Here is a 20,398-nt window from a genome sequence, read left to right on the forward strand (position 1 = left end):
GTGAATGTTCTTTTTTAGCAATTCTGTTGACATCCGGAAATTGCAATATTTCATGATAAAATAATGAGAACACTTAATTCTCTATTTTGTTCCTTGTGATGGAGGTTTCCCACTGTTGTTTCTTCCTAACAACAAGACTACTAGCTAAGACTTCATCTTGCAGGGACATGATAAAATCTAAAAACACATCTAAAAACACAGTTCTAAGCTCTCACACTCTCAATGCCACTATCATTTGAATAAATCTGACACTTTTTACAGATTCAACAATTATGACTATTTTTATTGTGTACACATAGAATGAGAACATGAATTATTGCTTTTGAAAATATTTTATTAGCACAGAATGATGTCCAAACATGTACAAGAACGACCAAACATGTACATTTTTAACATCTAGTTCTTGTTTTATTCATTTCTTGCAATGTGTGCATCTTCTTAAAGTTTTCTTAAAGGTTTTGTAGAATAGCTTGGACCAGTTCTGGCTCACCAACTGACCTGTAATTTTTTAAATCAAAGATAAAAAAATTCCAATTATTATAATTCAGTTGTTCGAAAACAAATATTGCATTAGTCGAATTATTAAGAACAAGTTTTCATAACTCACTTGCAAAGTCCAGCTTTAGCACACATTGTTTTTGGATCATCATTAGTAGAAAGCTCCTTCACCAATATATCAATGTTCTTAGTAACCATTTCCTTACAGATTGTTTTTACAGGTCCCAATTTGTCACAGAGTCTTGACAATCTTCTTTTGATCTTTTCCTGTGGTAAAGTTTATACTGTCTTAGAAAAATTTAATGCCTCAGTTCCTTTATTTGTCCTACAGTATATAGTATGATCACTCACCGCATTTTCATGGGTACCAAAATGATGTTTTACTTTCTCCATGATGCGCTTACAAATGTAACACAGACCAGGGATCTGCTCCTCAGGCATCAGCAAATCCTCATCCTGATCAACAGAACCACTGGAAGTGGCTGAAATCTACAGAGCAAAGAGCAAAGAACAACTATTACAAACAATAAGTCTGAGTAAAATTTCAATTTACTTGTAAAACTTGTTCAGTTTGGCAGTGTTGGTAGTGTTTAGAGTAAATACGTGAGATTGAGCATACATTTTACTGAAATATAAAAATAAGATCAAATATGCAATTTGTTGAACAAACCAAAGTTCCATCAAGGAGTTCCTCAGAATCAACTTTCAGGTACTCCAGGTGCATTGCACAGGCTGAGAACCAGAGCAAATAAAACATTAACCTTTTAACTTTTTAAACAGAATTTATACAACCTCCTATTTCTGAACATTTTATAGAAATATTGACAGGGTTTTAACTTTTAATAAAAAAAAACCTACAGATGAGAGTTGCGTGATTTACCTGTGGTTATGATGAAAGAAGCAACAAGGATGTTTCGGAACATGTTGGTTGAAGATGCAAGAGATGTGACTTCTTGAGAGCTGAATATTTTTGTGCATGTCATATGCAGTATCTTTTGGGGTACTTTTATACCTGTAAACTTCCTCAGAGGTATTTTCTGTGACCATAATTAGAAATGTTGACATAGACATTGCAAGACTGGCTTGAGTCATGCTGACTATTTTCTAGTGTACCTACCAACCTACTATTTTTACAACCTACAAGAAATGTTCGGATTTTTGATCACCCTGTACTTACTTTCTTTTATTATTTATGTTTCATATTTCTTGTTATTTATTTATTAAAGTTATAATTGATTAATTTTGACCTATTAGACTTTTTTTTTTTTACAGTCAGTCATCTCTTTATCTCACACTCACATCCAGTAACAACTTTATCTTTGTCAGGGTTGCCTATCTTGAGTGTTGGTGTTGCACAGTAAAACAATCTGGATGGAAGTCTTTTCTATTGCAGGCTACCATGCACACACATACTCACATTTAAATTCACACACTTATTTACACTTGCAGGCAATGTATCTTAGTATATTGTACACCCTCTTTGAATTATATGCTTTTACTCATCAGTTCTTTGAATTAGTTAATTACAAATTCAGATGAACCACAACACATGTTACACCTTTTATTATTTATTTTTTACAAAATTAAAGCTTAAATGGAGAATCCTTATGTTATAAACTAACTACAACTTATCATTCAATAGCATGTAGAACCACCTTTGGCAGCATTAACTTCAATATTCGTGTTCTATATTACCTTATTAGTCTCTCACATCTTTTGTGGAAGAATTTTGTCTAACTCTTCTTTACAACATTGCTTCAGTTCATTGAGGTTTGTGGGCATTTGTTTATGCAAAGTTTTCTTAAGGTCTCACAAAAGCACTTCAGTAAGGTTGAGGTCTGACTTTGGCCAGATCTTTGCAAAACCATGATTCTGTTCTTTTTTAGCTATTCTGTTGTTTTCCTGTAATTGCATGGTTTTCATAATAATATATTGAAAGTCCTCATTTCCCTTTTTTGCTCCGTGTGATGGAGTTCTCCCACTGCTGCTACTTCCCTACAATATCTCTTCTACATAAGAGATCTTGGAAGGACATGATTTTCTGGGGTAAAGTAGTAGCCATCTAAAACCACAACTACAAGCTCTTACACTCTAAATGGCACTATCATTTGAATAAATTTGACATTTTTTACAGATTCCACAATTATGATTATTACTAATGCGTACACATAGAATGAGAACATGAATTATTGCTTAAGAAATTTTATTAGCACAGAATGATGTCCAAGCATTTATATTTTAAACATCTAGTTCTAGTTTAATGAATTTCTTGCCAAGTGTGCATCTTCTGAGTTTCTGAAAGTTTTGTAGAATAGCTTAGATCAGTTCCAGCTCTCTCACTGACCTGTAATATTTTAAATTAAAAAACAAAATATTATTTATTTTATAATTAAAAACAAATACAGGGTAAGTAAAATTATTTAGAATTAGTCTTAATAACTCACTTGCAAAGGTCAGCTTTAGCACAGATTGTTTTTGGATCATCATCTGTATAAAGTTCCTTCACCAATATATCAATTTTGTTAGTAACCATTTCCTTACACATTCTTTTTACAGGTCCAGATTTGTCACAGAGTGTCATCAATTCTTTTTTGATCTTTTCCTGTAGTAAAGTTTAAACTGTGTGAAAAAACCCAAGGTTACAGTTCCTTTATTTGACCTACAGTATATAGTATGATCACTCACCGCATTTTCATGTTTACCAAGATGATGTTTTACTTTCTCTATGATGTGCTTACAAATTAAACAAAGAACTGGTTGCTCCTCAGTCATCAGCAAATCCTCATTCTGATTAACAAAACCATTGGAAGAGTAAATATTGCAAACAATAACTCTGAGTAAAATTTACTTGTGGGACTTGTTCAGTTTGGAGGCTTTGGTGGTGTTTAGAGTAAACACTGATGAGATTGAACATACATTCTACTGAAATATAAAAATAAGATCATGTGATGAATGTGATGAACAAACCAAAGTTCTATCAAGGAGTTCCTCAGAATCATCTTTCAGGTACTCCAGCTGCATTGCACAGGCTGAGAACAAGATCAAATAAAACATTAACCATTTAACAGAATTTATACAACCACCTATTTATAAACATTTCATAGAAAAATGTACAGGGTTTGAATGTTTTAAATAGATTTAAATTAACAGATTTAAATACAGATAAATAAATACAGATTAGATCTGTGTGATTTACCTGAGGCAATGATGAAATATGTAACAAGGATGTTTCGGAACATGGTTGAAGATGCAAGAGATGTGACTTCTTGAGAGTTAAATGGTCTTGTCTTAATGTAGCATCTCCTGGGGTACTTTTATACCTATTAACTTCCCACAGAAATATTGTATCCGTGACCACAAGTAGAAACGCTGACGTAGACAATGCAGACTAGCTTATGGTCATGCTGACTATTTTCTAGTGTACCTACCTATCTACTATATACAAGACACTTTATGATGTTTAATCACCATGTATTCAGTTTTTTATTATTTATATCTCATTTCCTTTGTCATCTATTTATTTTTTGTTATGATTGATGAAAAGTTTCCTATTTTGAGACTTGTTGTTGCACAGTAATAAAATCTGGATAAGATTTCTTTCTATTGCAGGCTACCATGCACACACATTCACACAATTATTCATTACCTGCAGGCTATTTTGTTTTAAGACCACATGAATATACAGTTATTGGCTTATTCCAGGGTCTCTACTTTACCACCAGTTTCCAAATTGGCTCATCATGTATCAGGACATAATAAAAATCATCTAGTGCTTTGCAGGTTGTAGACTTAATTCAAATTAGAGAATTTGTGTGTGAGAAATTAAATACACTTTAGGGTTCATTAGCTTGTAAAAGCACCTTTAACAGCAGTAACTTGAAATGTTGTTAATGACTTTATCTGTTTCTCACATCAGTGTGGAGGAATTTTGACTCATTCGTCCTTACAACATTGCCTCAGTTCATTGAGGTTTGTGGGCATTTGTTTATGCACAGCTCTCTTAAGGTCCCACCATAGCATTTCAGTTGGGTTTAGGTTTAAACATTGAGTGGGCCTTTGCAAAAAATATTTTGTTTTTTGGACAAATGGCCTCACATTTTACTCTAGAGTACTTGGTATATAGAGTTGTTCATAGTCAACTCAATGACTGCAATGTGCCGAGGTCCTGTGACTGTTTTTTTGCAGTTTCTCTGAGAATTGCACAGTCCTTGGAGTGAATTTGCTGGGATGTCTATTACTTTAAAAATTGTCATGTCAATGTTTTCTATTTGTGAAAAATGTTCCTCATTGTAAAATGATTAGCCTTATATTTTATGGAAATGTCTGTATAACCCTTCCCAGATTGATGGGATTGATGGGCAGCTACAACTGTTTTTTTAAGATGGTGTTAACATATACCTGAATGCCCCAGACCAGGCATTAGCATGTTAATTATCTTCTTAAATCCTATGCAAGCAGTAAATAAATAAATAAATAAATAAATAAATACATTATATATATATATATATATATATATATATATATATATATATATATATATATATATATATATATATTTATTTTTATTTATTTATTTATTTATTTATTTTAAAAAACTAACTAGCGCACGTGCGACATTCAGTGAGAAAACAACATAAGACAGTGAGATTCACTGACACTGCAGCATCAACCTGTGCAGAAGATTTGTGATCATGCATATGAATTGTACCTATAATTGTTAGATTTTTATCATGACCAAACAAAACGTAATTCTTGAAGAGGTTTTCCATGCGATCTACGATGCCCGTGGTGCCTTTTCTGATCAGGAAAGAATCACACAGCACACAGAATGGCGCAAATGTTCTTCTTTGGTTTATTGCAGATAACAGACAAGTATATTTACACACTGGAAAAAACATGAGCTAAAACTGTTCCTGATTGGGAAAGAAGACATAGTATCCAGAGATGTGTGAGCCCAGACAAAGACATTCCGTGTACCTTACATACTCACATCCTATAGATCCTATAGACACTGAACAGACAAAATAGGAATGTGTTTAAAAAACCAGTGAGAAGCTCATCTTAACACTTACAAACACTTACAATGCCCACTTTAAATCATTTATAATTTAGCGCCTCACACCATAACATAGGATGTTCTTCATGGGAACATGATCGATGAAACAAACTGCGTATGAAAAGATAAAGACAAAACTTTTTGTCCTGTTTTACCTTCATCAATAAACATGGCAACATACAAAGTACAATTCCATAAATTCAACACACAATATAACAATCCTAAAACAAAGTAGTGTTCAACACTCATAAATAAATTATTTTCAAAAAAATTTGCTCAGCAAATAATATGTCTATAAGCATTATTATCAGGTATACTTAACTGTTTCCCCTCTCTAAATGATGTGTTCAACGAGAATTAGGAAAATTTGTAGTGTAATTACAACTATGCAGATATAGTCATAGAATTGAGACCTAGAGCAGTTATCAGGGTAAGCTAAACAAAACAGTCAAGTGAGTTACAGTAGATCTTCACCCCGGAGGTGGCCCCCTTTCTACTATAAAGAAAGGATCTTTCCATGGGCTCTGTTTCCATGTTTTAGCCCCGAGTACTCACTTAGGTAAGCTTCTTAGGCCGTTATACCAATTACTGCACAGATTAAATTAGTTTGATTCTGCTTGAGTGAATCCACTGTGGCTGATAATCAGTCAGAACCATCGTCCACCATCACCTCCAGGTTACCTAGGGAAGAAACTCCAGTGCGGCCCCTGACCCATTGGGTGGGGAAGGGCCGGCCTATTATAATTTTAAAAGGTGACAGTTTAGTAGTTAAAGATGTGGTCATTCCCATTTCTGGGAATACTACCAGGAGAACAACAGTCCAATTTCGGCCTGTGTCAATGCAGGCTTTGGTAACACGTTCCTTAATGGCTCTGTTTGTTCTTTCTACCACCCCAGCTGACTGTGGGTGATAGGGAATATTAAAATAACAATCAATTGCTAAGCTTTTAGCCAAAAGTTGTGTTACTTTAGAAGCAAAATGTGTGCTATTGTCACTTTCAATCACACTAGGAATACCAAAACTAGAGATGATCTGTTTTAGCATTCTCTGTCGCGCATGAAAATGCTTCTGGCCTGCTTTGGGCAGGAAACAAAGAGCTGGTCGCTAAGGGCTTGTCCTGTCGATGTAACCCCACAGGGCACGCACAGAACATAAAGCATTCATCCTCTGGTCCTTCGCAAAGGAAAAAGGAGGAGGGTGAAGAGCAGAGAGCTCGGTCACAACACCAGTGAAAGCTGGGAATCATTTGGGCATGAAGGCTGGGTCAGGTCTGAACAAAACCGTATACCCATTGAGCGATAATTTTTTGAAGAATGAACCCGAGAGTGCATGCAAATCACTGACACATTTGGCGGAAGCCAATGCCAGAAACAGAGTTGTCTTTAAGGACAGGAGTTTAAGGGAGATATCCCCTAGATCCCCATTGTAGTGCCGCCAAACCTGACATGACGCGCAGCGATAGCTAAATAGACCTTAATTGTAGAAAAGGTTCTTCCATGATCGACAAGGTCCTACAAGAAGCCCAAAATATCAGCAGCTAAGCACAGATAGAATCAAAGAGGTAACGTGTGGAAGAGGCCCTGGCATGCTGAATAGTGGCAATAACACGAGTGGGAAGCCCCAAAGTGTTTAAATTTGCCCTATCATGGGCTAGGCCCTTTTGGGTAAGGATGGTAGATCTTCCAGGAGGTTCGTGCGCAATAGGAGGGGCCATGGCTCTGCATACAGAAGAGGGATTATCTCTGCTATCCACGGTGCCTTGGGCCACCTGGGTGCTATGAGGATCAGAGAAAAATCCTGTACTTCCACCCTTTCCAGGGTTAGGATTATCAGGCAGAGTGGAGGAAATGCGTAGAGCAGCACGTTGGGACATGGATGAGCCAGTGCGACCACGCCGAGAGAGGGATCCTCGTCCCATAGCGGGAAGAACATAGGACAGTGGGTGATTTCGCACGAGGTGAAGAGATCAATGGCCGCCCGGCCGAACCTCAACCATAGCAACCCCACTATCTAACGCTCTGTAGAGTGGGTTCCCCTCGACAAAAGGTCTGCGCCCCTGTTCAGAATGCCCAGGATGTTAGTCACCCTTAACGACAGAAAATGCTGTCTGCTCCATACCTACAGCTTGTGAGCTGGAGCATGAAGCTTGGAGGAGCGCATCCCCTCTTGTCGGTTGATATGTGCTACAGCTGTCGTATTGTCACAGCACATAAGCACATGATGAAGCTGGGTAGGAAATGGCTCAGAGCCTTCCACACTGTAAGGAGCTCCAAATAGTTTATATGAAGTGAAGTGTTTGGCCACACACCATTCACTGATCTGCCTTCCTGTGTGGCTCTCCACCCTGTTAAGGAGTCATCTGTTGTTACCACTTTCTGCAGCATGAACACCCCGAGAGGGGTCCCATGCACCTCTCCAGTGGCGCAGCGCTGCTGTGCACGTGCACGTCACCGTGACATAGCGGCAAAGATTGTGCAATGGGCTGAGATAAAGAGATAAGGTCTACTTCATTAAAAAGCCCTCATTCTCAGAAGGCCTAGAGGCAAGACATGGACAGCTGAAGCCATTAGACCCTGTAATCTGAGACATGTGCAATACTGTACCCTTGCTCCTTCCCTGAACTGTGAGAGAGAATTCATGAAGGAGAAAATGTGCTTCTGTGACAGGTGCACACACATTTTAACGGAATTCAGCTCCAAATCAAAGAATATGACATTCTGAGCGGGAGTGAAATTGCTCTTGCTCACATTGACTCTGAAACCGAGCACTGTGATGTGCGCGAGCAGACGGGTAGGGTTTTGAATCACTTTCTCTCTTGAATCGGCTATAATCAGCCAATCATCTATCTATGTCTATCTATGTTTTGAGACCCGCTGTTCTCAAGAAGGAATCTCATGTGCGGAGGATAGATGCTTATATAGAAAAAAGCATTGCTCAGATTGATTGAGCAGAACCAATCATTCTGTTTTATTAAACGTACAAGAGAGCCATGTGATAACATTTTATAATTGTATTTCCTTAAATGTTTGTTCAACATTCTGAGATCCAGAAAAGGACAGAGAAAACCGTCTCTTTTCAGGACCAGGAAATAGCGAGAGTAAAAGCCCTGATTGCTTAGGTGCAGGGCTACAACTCAAACCACCCCCTTCTTGAGGAGGGGTGAGATTTCATTTTTCAGAATGTGAGCAGAGCTCTTGTCCGTGTGGGCAAACTGGCAAACTGAAGTCTGTAATCCCTTGTGATTGTGATCGCCGAGTGGCCCCACGCAGCCTGGTGGACTGCCCGGAGTTGGTCCAACGGGATTGCTCATTACTGGTGCAATGGCGCCATCTAGTGAGCAAACCAGGGGTGACATACAGGGGACTAGTGAGAAATTCTCTCTCAGAAATGAATTCATTTGATTCATTTTTTTTCTCTTTTTTGTGTTTTGTGAAACAGTGAGGCTGAAGCCTTTATTAAATTTGTGCGAGGAGTGTGAAGGGGGCTGTGTGGTAACACTGCTTGCGCACTTTTTACATTCTTTCCCTCTGGAACGGGGAAATGCACTCTGGACGACACGGAACAGTGAAGCCTGCAGAAATAGAGATCAGCACTCACTGGCAAGGGGGGGCTGACCCCGCTGAAAGAGCCCCCGTCTTTTGAACAGAAATATGGAGGGCAGAACAGGTGTCTGGAGGGCTGGCCACCCATGAATGTAGACTGAAAGCCCCCTGTGGCTAAGCATCAGGCCGGCCGTTTACATTTATGATCAGAAGGAGCGAGGTTAGGGGCGCAGCCACGGCGAAGGACTTCTTATCCCAGGGCCTAGCAACGGTTTGGTGGACAACAGCAAGGAGATATTAAGAGCTCTTATTGTCTGAAGCCTGATGAACGAACGCAGGGAAGCGATCCATCTCACATGGTAGGACAGGAGAAGGGTTAAGGTGTCTGGCAATGGAAGACTCGATGACAGGAGGGGTCACCCATGCTGAGACTTGCAATTTCCTTAACCTCAAGACCGGCTAGATTGTGTTTCAGATCAAGCAGATACTTCTTGTTTTGCACATGCAGGGAGGACGGGAAGAAACTGCTTTCTATGGCCGGGAGGAGGTCCCAGAAGCTTACCATCATACACGTTTCCACGAAGGACCGCCGGTTCTGGGAATGAGGCAGGCAGGCCTCCTCAGTGGCTTGTATGACGAGGAGCCCATCCCCTCGTGCACAATCCTACTTGTGTAACACTAGTAAAACCTTACTGCAAAACTTACTCCATTACAAGGTTTAGGGCACCAATTCCAGTATGACGATTAAAATGTAGAGTATGTGATTTGAACAGTACTTGTGTATTTAACTAAATAAATGTAGGCCATACAAGTCTTTTAAAAAAGACAAAGAAATAAAGCAATCTTTTATACAGGTCTCTTTAACAAATAGATGTACAGTTTAATGTCACAAAGTAGACAAACTATTAGATTTCAAATGAGAAATACAATATTACCTTGGTGATGCCAGGGCATGAACCCACAAACTTGAGGGGAACTGCTGATCGGTAAACCAACACCTTAAACATTGAGCTACCGCTTTCCACGTATGCAAGCAATCAATGGGCCTAATGAAACAACATGGCTTCTTTCCCATACTTCAGCAGCATGTGATTCTGTCTGGACTGCGGCTAATTGGAACCAACTTCAACACAAGCTATGCTGTAAAGACTTCCTGACAATCCTACTTGTGTAAAACTTAAAACCTTACTGGAATACTTACTACATTACAAGTTATAATCTTTTAAACAGGTCTCTTTAATTAGCAAACAGATGTACAGTTTAATGTCACAAAGTAGACAAACTATTCGATTTCAAAAGATAAATAATTTTACCTTGGTAATGATGGGGCTTGAACTCAAATCCTTGTAGGGACCAGCTGACCTATAAACCCATACCTTAACCACTGAGCTACCACTTCCCACTTGAGCATGCAGTCAATAGGCCTAATGAACCAACATGGCTTCTTTTCAATTATTACATTCCCACCTTGGCTAGGCCTAGGGGAGTGTGGGAACAATAACCATTAACCATAGTTGTTGCGGGTTGTTTGGACAAAAAGTAAATGTAGATTATGTGTTGGTGAAAAGCTCTTGTCAACTGCAAAAAATACCACATAAAAAAAACAAAAAAAACAAAGCACAGCACTACAGGTGTGTGTGCAGGGGGGCATATAAGGCATATATGGAAATGGAAACAGAACTAAAAAAAAACTTTTGCCGACTTGGAATATGTTTCCACCACTGCAGATCGATGAACTGCTCAGAATAAAAGTTTTCTGTGGGAGACACACGTACGATGCCATCGCAGCGGAGATAGAGCAAATGAACAGCTCATTTGCTCTTTGTGGAAATATAAACTGCCACGGTCACTAATAATAGCGTGAACTTTGTAAAAACGTTCAGAATGTTTCAAGCTGATGATGAAGCAAGTAATGATGTAGAAGAGGACGAGGTCATATTTACGGAATTGCACGTTTTACATGATGACAGCGAAAGGTATGTTCTCCCTCCACATCACCGGTGTGCAGCCCACACCCTTAACCTTATATACACGAATGACATAGTTATATGCCTTGTGGTCTAAAGTAAGTCGATCATCTTATTGTTCTCTAAGAAGTTATTAAGCATTTTAAATGTTTAAGACATGTCTTTTGCTCTAATATAACTTATTTCTTAATGGCAATTATCTATATTACACATGTTACACCTGTAAGGCCTGTTACCTGTAAGATACAAGTAACGTGAAAGTAATGCAAAAGTAATATAACGCATTACTTTCAATAAAAAGTAACTAAGTAACGTAATTAGTTTTTTTGGGGAGTAACTTAATATTGTAATGCATTACTTTTGAAAGTAACTTTGCCCAACACTGAATATACCAACATGGCTTCTTTTCCATACTCCAACACCACGTAACTCATTAAAAGTAGGCCAAACAAGTATTTCAAAAAAGACAAAGCAATCTTTTAATTGTTTCTTTAATTATCAAATAGATTTACAGTTTAATGTCACAAAGTAGACAAACTATTAGATTTAAAAAGAAAAAGAAAGATGTTTCCTTGGCTTCACTGCAGGTTGAACCTACAACCTTGTGGGGACCTACAAATGGGCAAACCAACAACTTACCCAAGGAGCCATCTGTTCCCGTTTGTGCAAGCAGTCAATAAGCCTAATGAACCAACATGGCTTCTTTTCTATACTTCAACACCATGTAGCTCGTATTTAAAGTAGGCCAAACAAGTATTTCAAAAAGTACAAAGAAATAAAGCAATCTTTTTAACATGTTTCTTTAATTATCAAATAGAGTTACAGTTTAATGCCACAAAGTAGACAAACTATTAGATTTAAAAAGAAAAAGAAAAATGTTTCCTCGGCTTCGCTGAGGTTTGAACCTTAAAACATGTGGGGACCTGCTGATTGGTAAACCAACATCTTACCCACTGAGCTATCTGTTTCCCTCTGTGCAAGCAGTCAATAAGCCTAATGAACCAACATGGCTTCTTTTTTACACTTCAACACCATGTAACATATTTAAAGTAGTCAAAACAAGGCTTTTAAAAAGACAAAGACATAAAGCAATCTTTTAACATGTTTCTTTAATTATCAAATAGAGTTACAGTTTAATGCCACAAAGTAGACAAACTATTAGATTTAAAAAGAAAAAGAAAAATGTTTCCTCGGCTTCGCTGGGGTTTGAACCTTAAAACATGTGGGGACCTGCTGATTGGTAAACCAACATCTTACCCACTGAGCTATCTGTTTCCCTCTGTGCAAGCAGTCAATAAGCCTAATGAACCAACATGGCTTCTTTTTTACACTTCAACACCATGTAACATATTTAAAGTAGTCAAAACAAGGCTTTTAAAAAGACAAAGACATAAAGCAATCTTTTAAACAGGTCTCTTTAATTATGAAATAGATTTACAGTTTAATGTCACAAATTAGACAAACTATTAGATTTCAAAGGAAAAATAAAAAAAGCTCCCAGTGCTTTGCTGGGGCTTGAACCTACAACCTTGTGGGGACCAGCTGATCAATAAACTAACACCTTACCCACTAAGCTATCAGTTCCAATTTGTGCAAGCATTGAATAAGCCTAATGAACCAACATGGCTTCTTTTCTATACTTCAACACCATGTAACTCGTATTTAAAAAAAGGCCAAACCAGTCTTACAAAAAACACAAATAAATAAAGAAATATTTTCAACATGTTTCTTTAATTATCAAATAGATTTACAGTTTAATGTCACAAAGTAGGCAAACTATTAGATTTCAAAGGAAAAATAAAAAGCTCCCAGTGCTTTGCTGGGGCTTGAACCTACAACCTTGTGGTAACCTGCTGATTGGTAAACCAACACCTTACCCACTAAGCTATCAGTTCCAATTTGTGCAAGCATTGAATAAGCCTAATGAACCAACATGGTTTCTTTTCTATACTTCAACACCAGGTAACTCATTTAAAAAGGCCAAACAAGTCTTTTAAAAACACAAAGACATAAAGCAATCTTTTAAACATGTCTCTTTAATTATCAAATAGATTTACAGTTTAATGTCACAAAGTAGGCAAACTATTAGATTTCAAAAATATAATTTTTTTTTAGCTCAGCTGGACTGGGGCTTGAACCTACAACCTTGTGGTGACCTGCTGATTGGTAAACCAACACTTTATTCACTGAGCTATCAGTTGCCCTTTGTGCAACCAGTCAATAAGCCTAATGAACCAACATGGTTTCTTTTCTATACTTCAACACCAGGTAACTCATTTAAAATAGGCCAAACAAGTCTTTTAAAAAAGACAAAGACATAAAGCAATCTTTTAAACATGTCTCTTTAATTAACATCTAGATTTACAGTCTAATTCACAAATTAGATAAACTATTAGATTTCAAAAGACAAATAAAAAAGCTTTCGCAGCTGTGCTGGGGCTTGAACCTACAATCTTGTAGGGGCCTGCTGATTGGTAAACCAACACCAAACCGCATGAGCTATCACTTGCCCTTTCTGCATGCAGTCAATAAGACTAATGAACCAACATGGCTTCTTTTCAAAAAACACAAAGAAATAAAGGAATCTTTTCAACATGTTTCTTCAATTATCAAATAGATTTACAGTTTAATGTCACAAAGTAGACAAACTATTAGATTTCAAAAATTTTGTTTTTATGACTTTATCTTAGCTGTACTGGGGCTTGACCCTACAACCTTGTGGGGACCTGCTGATTGGTAAACTAACATCTTACCCAATGAGCTTTCAGTTGCCCTTTGTGCAAGTGATCAATAAGACAAATGAACCAACATGGCTTCTATTCTATACTTCAACACCATGTAACTCATATTTAAAATAGGCCAAACAAGGGTTTTAAAAAAGACAAAGACATAAACCAATCTTTTAAACAGGTCTCTTTAATTACCAAATCTATTTACAGTTTAATTCACAAATTAGATAAACTATAAGATTTCAAATTAAAAAAAAGATCTTTAGCTCAGCTGCACTGGGGCTTGAACCTACAACCTTGTGGGGACCTCCAGACTGGTAAACTAACACCTTACCCAACGAGCTATCAGCTGCCCTGGCTGCAAGCAGTCAGTAAGCCTAATGAACCAACATGGCTTCTTTTCTATACTTCAACACCATGTAACTCATATTTAAAGTAGGCCAAACAAGTATTTCAAAAAACAAAAAGAAATATAGCAATATTTTCAACATGTTTCTTTGATTATCAAATAGATTTACAGTTTAATGTCACAAAGTAGACAAACTATTAGATTTCAAAATAGAAATAATAATGTTTCCTTGGCTTCGCTGGGGCTTGAACCTAAAAGCTTGTGGGGACCTGCTGATTGGTAAACCAACACCTTACCTAATGAGCTATCCGTTGCACTTTGTGCAAGCAGTCAGTAAGCCTAATGAACCAACATGGCTTCTTTTCTATATTTCAACACCATGTAACATATTTAAAGTAGGCCAAACAAGTCTTTTAAAAAACACAAAAAAATAAATCAATCTTTTCAACGTTTCTTTAATTATCAAATAGAGTTACAGTTTATTGTCACAAAGTAGACAAACTATTAGATTTAAAAAAAAAAAACTAGCTCAGCTGCACTGGGGCTTGAACCTACAACCTTGGGGGGAACCTGGTGATTGGTAAAGCAACACCTTACCCACTGAGCTATCAGTTGCCCTTTGTGCAAGCAGTCAATAAGACTAATGAACCAACATGGCTTCTTTTCTATATTTCAACACCATGTAACATATTTAAAGTAGGCCAAACAAGTCTTTCTAAAAACACAAATAAATAAAGCAATCTTTTCAACATGTTTCTTTAATTATCAAAAAGAGTTACAGTTTAATGTCACAAAGTAGACAAACTATTAAATGGAAAAAAAACAAACAAAAAAAAAACATTTTAGCTTAGCTGCGCTGGGGCTTGAACCTACAACCTTGTGGGGACCTGCTGATTGGTAAACCAACACCTTTCACCCCTTCAAAACATAGACACGTGCTCTACAATGATTGGTTGCTTGCTGACTAGTTAAGTTTTTATTCATTCATAAATAACGACTGATTTAGCAAAATGTAGTTTCACAAATGGTAGTAAAATACAGATACGTGAAAAAGCTACTTAAGAACAATAACAAATTGCATTTACTTATATATTAGAAGTTATTAATGTTTCTCCAGCACAGACGGTGGCAGTATAACATTATTACTCATGCTCTCCCGAGTGTAAAAAAAAAAAAAAAAAAAAAAGGTCAGACAGTCGGAAGTCGAAACCCGGAACAAGTAGCGGGCAAACAAGCGACAATGGTGAGCAAGCAAATTTCTTTTCTTTCTCGTTAGACACTTTAGTCTTGTATAAATATGATATTGAATTAGATGATATATATATTTTAACTGTGAAAAGTCATTTTTGAACGTTTAAAGCTGTATGTGTTGGTCACAACATTCGGCTTCGCAAATTAGATGTAATACATAACCGATTTCTTTTTTTTTTTTTTTTATCCAGCCGCTGATTTATTCGAGTAAATTAGGTGTAGTTTTCAGTCATAGTCGTGACCTGACATTATGTTAATTAAGAATTGAATCACATGGGGATCATTTACACGATGATATTAAATGTGATGCCCGCTTGTGTTGTATAGGGACAGAATCAGAGTGGAGGACATGGCCCTGGAGGGGGGAAGAAAGATGATAAAGTAAGTACCGCTTAAATTTCCCTATGACTGAAGAGGCACCAGGTCAGAGAGCAGCCATGAGATCTAATTTTCCTTTCACTGATTAACAAATACCAAACATATTTTTTCTGAAAGGATAAGAAAAAGAAATATGAGCCCCCCATTCCCACCAGGGTTGGGAAAAGAAAGAAGAAGACGAAAGGTCCAGATGCTGCAAGCAAGCTTCCTTTGGGTATAATCTAAAACGTTTTATTTGTTTTATTTTATTCTTTTTTCCCTTTTTTTTTTTGAGTAATGCATGGATACGCCTAAGCCACAAAATGGGCTTGTTGTTTTTTGTTTTTAGTGACTCCCCACACACAGTGCAGACTGAAGCTGCTGAAGCAGGAGAGGATCAAGGACTATCTACTGATGGAGGAGGAGTTTATCCGGAACCAAGAACAGATGAAACCGCTTGAGGAAAAACAGGAGGTATGTTGAAATAACTCGGATAGGATAGGAAAATATGTCATAGAATTAAACATACACAAACACAGGGAGAACCTGAGACAGGTCTGTGTTGACACAGGCTACAAAATGGCAGACCTCGAAAATAGTGCATTATGTAGTAAATAGGGTATAGTATCATCCACTATTATATAGTTAAAATAGTATTGAATCAAGGTCTGGAAATCTGCAGCTGTGAAGTTATTAGATGTTTCTTAAGCACAGATGGTTGCAGTATTAGGGTTGTAATAAAGTTGTTTCCCAACCCAGAATTGTACATTTTCATCTGAAACCAAATACATGTCTTGATTATTTTTCTTGCCATTATTTGAATGTCTTTGTTTTGTTTAAGTCTAAGACTAAATGCTGTAATTCTATCAATTACTGTTATTGTTGCTCTGTACAGGAAGAGAGGTCTAAAGTTGATGACCTGAGAGGCACGCCCATGTCAGTAGGAACACTCGAAGAGATCATTGATGATAACCATGCGATCGTGTCTACATCAGTGGGCTCGGAGCACTACGTCAGCATTCTGTCCTTCGTAGATAAAGACCTTCTGGAACCAGGCTGTTCTGTTTTACTGAATCACAAGGTTAATATGATTTTCCACAATCGTACATTGTAAAGTGTTTTAGACATAGTGTAAACTTTTACACAGCGATGACAATATCTGCACTGCGGGCTGAGATTTAAAACTGTTTTAGCATAGTAATGAATTCTTAAAAAGACAATCATTTCTATTATACCGACACACTGAGAATGCTGGAGTATGGTTTTGGAGTCAAGAGGGAAGGGGTTGCGAAAATTCCATATTATAGAGTGTTGTGAATGTTTGCAGGTGCACGCAGTGATTGGTGTGCTGATGGACGACACAGATCCTCTGGTAACTGTGATGAAAGTGGAAAAGGCTCCTCAAGAGACATACGCTGATATTGGAGGTCTAGACAACCAAATTCAAGAGATCAAGGTATATGATGTCAAACACACAGCGGCTAATCACATTCATACATATATATATATATATATATATATATATATATATATATATATATATATATATATATATATATATATATATACACACACACACACACATACAGTGGAACCTCGGAGCTCGCGACCTCGCATGCTCGCGACTTTCATTCCGCCTGGCGACTCTCATTCAGATCGGCTCGTGAGCAACCGCAAGCTGCTCAAAACGCTAGTTTTAACATTTCTAATCAAGGTTTATCTCATTAAAATTGTCTAAAAAATGCTTTAAAACTATTTTTATTATGTAAATAGTGAAATAGTGTTATTTACTCATTTAAATCGATTCCGTATAGTGTTCTTTGGGTTTTTACTGGGTTGGAAGGGGCGTATCAAAAGGTTGCGAAAATTCGGAACTCGCGACCGGTCTTGGTCCCTAACCCTCGCGAGCTCCGAGGTTCCACTGTATATATATAATTTTTTTTAATAATGCTGACAATTCGTATTGGAATTCTTTATGCAGGAGTCAGTTGAGCTTCCGCTTACACACCCAGAGTATTATGAGGAAATGGGAATAAAGCCTCCTAAAGGAGTCATTCTGTATGGTGCACCAGGGACTGGTCAGTCAAAACACCTAAGAAAGAAATCAGTGCTGTGTTTTGCTGAGCACTGGGTAATTGGCTGACACTGACTATTTTGTGTTTTAGGGAAGACCCTGCTGGCTAAAGCTGTGGCCAATCAGACATCTGCGACGTTCCTGAGGGTTGTGGGTTCAGAACTTATTCAGAAATATCTAGGCGATGGCCCAAAACTGGTGCGAGAGCTTTTCCGAGTCGCAGAGGAGCATGCCCCCTCCATAGTCTTTATCGACGAGATCGATGCCATTGGAACTAAACGGTAAGACAGATGTGTGCTGCTGCTATCAAAATGTTTATTCTCTATGCTTGTATTAGCCACCTAGTGTTCATATACTGTATATAACATTTAAAGTATTCTTATAAACTCGTGTAAAGGCAGTTTGTGTGTTGGAATGGTTATACCTATCCATACCATAATCCTATACATTACTAAAGCCTGTTCACACATTTATATGCGTGTGACTGAAATATTATATAGTGTGCAGCATTTGCACAAAATATGTATAGTATTTCTTTGAATGTACGTCTTTAGCCATTGCCATAGACAAATTAAATAGTCAGCTCATAGAACGTGACCTATTTACAGCTTGAACATGACAGATTTAACTTTGACCAAATTATTTTAGAACATATTCCTGATTGCCTGAGTTAAGTGGTTGGTTTGCAATGTTCCCTGTGTAGGTATGACTCTAACTCTGGTGGAGAGAGGGAGATTCAGAGGACCATGTTGGAGCTCCTGAATCAGCTGGATGGATTTGACTCGCGTGGTGATGTTAAAGTAATCATGGCTACTAATCGCATAGAGACGCTCGACCCAGCTCTTATCCGTCCAGGTTTGTTGCTGAGCTAGCCCACTCGATGCAATCAGATTATTACTGATTTTTTTAAATAATTTTATTTTATTCAGATTGTTTCCTTCTTTCTATGAAATGAAAAGTCTTTCTGCTTTAATGCTGAAATTTCTACATATGGATCTGTAGGTCGAATTGACCGTAAGATAGAGTTCCCACTGCCTGATGAGAAGACCAAGCGCAGAATCTTCCAGATTCATACCAGTAGGATGACTCTTGCAAATGATGTAACCCTTGACGACCTTATCCTGGCAAAAGATGACCTTTCCGGCGCTGACATTAAGGTAAGATCCTGAACAGACCAGATATGACCGGCATTTTAAAAAATATATATATATAACGAGTATAAACTACTCACTTCAAGCACTTTCTACAGTTTCACCTGTCACTTTCTCCTCGTTAAATATCTGTGCATGTTGTGTGCAGGTGAATGACACTCTGCTGCCACCTACTGCCAAATAGCTCTATCAGATCAATAATTATTGTGATAAAAACGTTGTTCAGCACTAAACATAACCAGTGGGCAGTGCATTTATATATTTTAGTTGGAAGTGTGACATAACATGTTTTTGGTTTGTTTTTTTCCCTAGGCGATATGCACAGAAGCAGGGCTTATGGCTCTGAGGGAGAGGAGAATGAAAGTAACAAATGAGGACTTCAAGAAGTCCAAAGAGAATGTGCTCTACAAAAAACAAGAAGGGACACCAGAAGGCCTCTACCTTTAGATTGGCAATTGTTACGTTTTTGCCTAGTCTTACTTAAAAAAAAAAAAAAAACTATTACACTTGCTTTTGTTTGTGCTGGCTGTCATTTCTGTCTCTTGCAATTAAACTGTATTACACTTCAGCCCAATTGCTTTTTTTTATAAAAACTGGCAGTACAGTTGTCACCTGTTTTGCATTAAAAAAAACAGGCACGGACACACTCATCTTGAACACAGTAAAAAAATAAATACTTGACAGTGCCTTTATAGGCATATTATAAGACTTCACATACACTGTTTTTAAAAACAAACGGTTTTAAAGAAGCTTTACTTGTTAGACATTCAGCTTATAATCCTTCAATGATTTGGTCTCCACCTCATCACACATCAGAGACAAACAATATATACCCAAAATCTGACATAATTGTATAATAACGGAAAATAAGAACTCAAGGGTGTCTTTAAACTAGGCGAGGGACTAGACTGAACACACAGCCACAAGAAAGGAGTGAGGACATCAAAACAAACAAGTCTGATTACTGCAAGACCATGGACCAATGTTCACTTTGGTTTTCAGTCAAGTCTTTGAATGTAATATTAACAAGCACATCCAGAGAGTATTAGCAGAAGCGGGAAAAAAAACACACTCAGAACACCTCAACTGCAAACAAATGTGACCAGACACCCGAGTGTTACAGTATGTAGAAACATGACTTAGTGCACATGTAGTGTAACCTTCAGCATTAACAAACAACTGAAAATGATGATGATCCATTTGGAAAGGCTGTCTCTGTTGTGTGAGGCATGAACAAAGTGTTTAATTACCCACAGATATTTGTATCAAGTTTGAAATTCCTCATGCACGAGAGATCAAAACATTTTTATCATACAGTGGTATGTATTCATTTCTGTCGCTCACAAACTGTCATACAGGTAAATAAATAGTTCAGTGAATGGATCTGGACAAAAAGACTGATCTCAAATGTATGTAGAAGTAT

The 20,398-nt window shown here is 37.5% G+C and overlaps 2 protein-coding genes across 2 annotated transcripts; one reads left to right on the forward strand and one right to left on the reverse strand.

Moving 5' to 3' along the window:
• Nucleotides 1-313: 313 nt before the first annotated feature.
• LOC124390367 (antimicrobial peptide NK-lysin-like) lies at nt 314-1,489 on the reverse strand. Its single transcript, XM_046856263.1, has 5 exons — nt 1,379-1,489; nt 1,169-1,230; nt 850-987; nt 608-765; nt 314-498 (listed from the first exon to the last, which is right to left on the reverse strand). The coding sequence occupies exons 1-5, from the start codon at nt 1,479-1,481 to the stop codon at nt 450-452; spliced, it is 510 nt and encodes a 169-aa protein (XP_046712219.1). The 5' UTR covers nt 1,482-1,489; the 3' UTR covers nt 314-449.
• A 13,763-nt stretch (nt 1,490-15,252) lies between these two features.
• Nucleotides 15,253-19,543, forward strand: psmc1a (proteasome 26S subunit, ATPase 1a). The gene is made up of 11 exons (XM_046855067.1): nt 15,253-15,385; nt 15,721-15,774; nt 15,889-15,985; nt 16,100-16,224; nt 16,646-16,831; nt 17,078-17,206; nt 17,732-17,828; nt 17,916-18,105; nt 18,528-18,679; nt 18,827-18,981; nt 19,288-19,543. The coding sequence occupies exons 1-11, from the start codon at nt 15,383-15,385 to the stop codon at nt 19,420-19,422; spliced, it is 1,323 nt and encodes a 440-aa protein (XP_046711023.1). The 5' UTR covers nt 15,253-15,382; the 3' UTR covers nt 19,423-19,543.
• Nucleotides 19,544-20,398: the final 855 nt, after the last annotated feature.

This window comes from Silurus meridionalis, chromosome 8 (assembly GCF_014805685.1).
Source record: "Silurus meridionalis isolate SWU-2019-XX chromosome 8, ASM1480568v1, whole genome shotgun sequence".
NCBI classification, from domain to species: Eukaryota; Metazoa; Chordata; class Actinopteri; order Siluriformes; family Siluridae; genus Silurus; species Silurus meridionalis.

Coding starts and splice junctions, on each gene's coding strand:
- psmc1a (XM_046855067.1), top strand. Junction 15,986..16,099: donor TGCAAGCAAGCTTCCTTTGG/GTATAATCTAAA, acceptor TTTTGTTTTTAG/TGACTCCCCACACACAGTGC. Junction 18,106..18,527: donor GATGCCATTGGAACTAAACG/GTAAGACAGATG, acceptor TTCCCTGTGTAG/GTATGACTCTAACTCTGGTG.
- LOC124390367 (XM_046856263.1), bottom strand. CDS start 1,481: ATGACATGCACAAAAATATTCAGCTCTCAAGAAGTCACATCTCTTGCA. Junction 988..1,168: donor AACTCCTTGATGGAACTTTG/GTTTGTTCAACA, acceptor TTTGCTCTGTAG/ATTTCAGCCACTTCCAGTGG. Junction 766..849: donor TTGGTACCCATGAAAATGCG/GTGAGTGATCAT, acceptor ACTTTACCACAG/GAAAAGATCAAAAGAAGATT.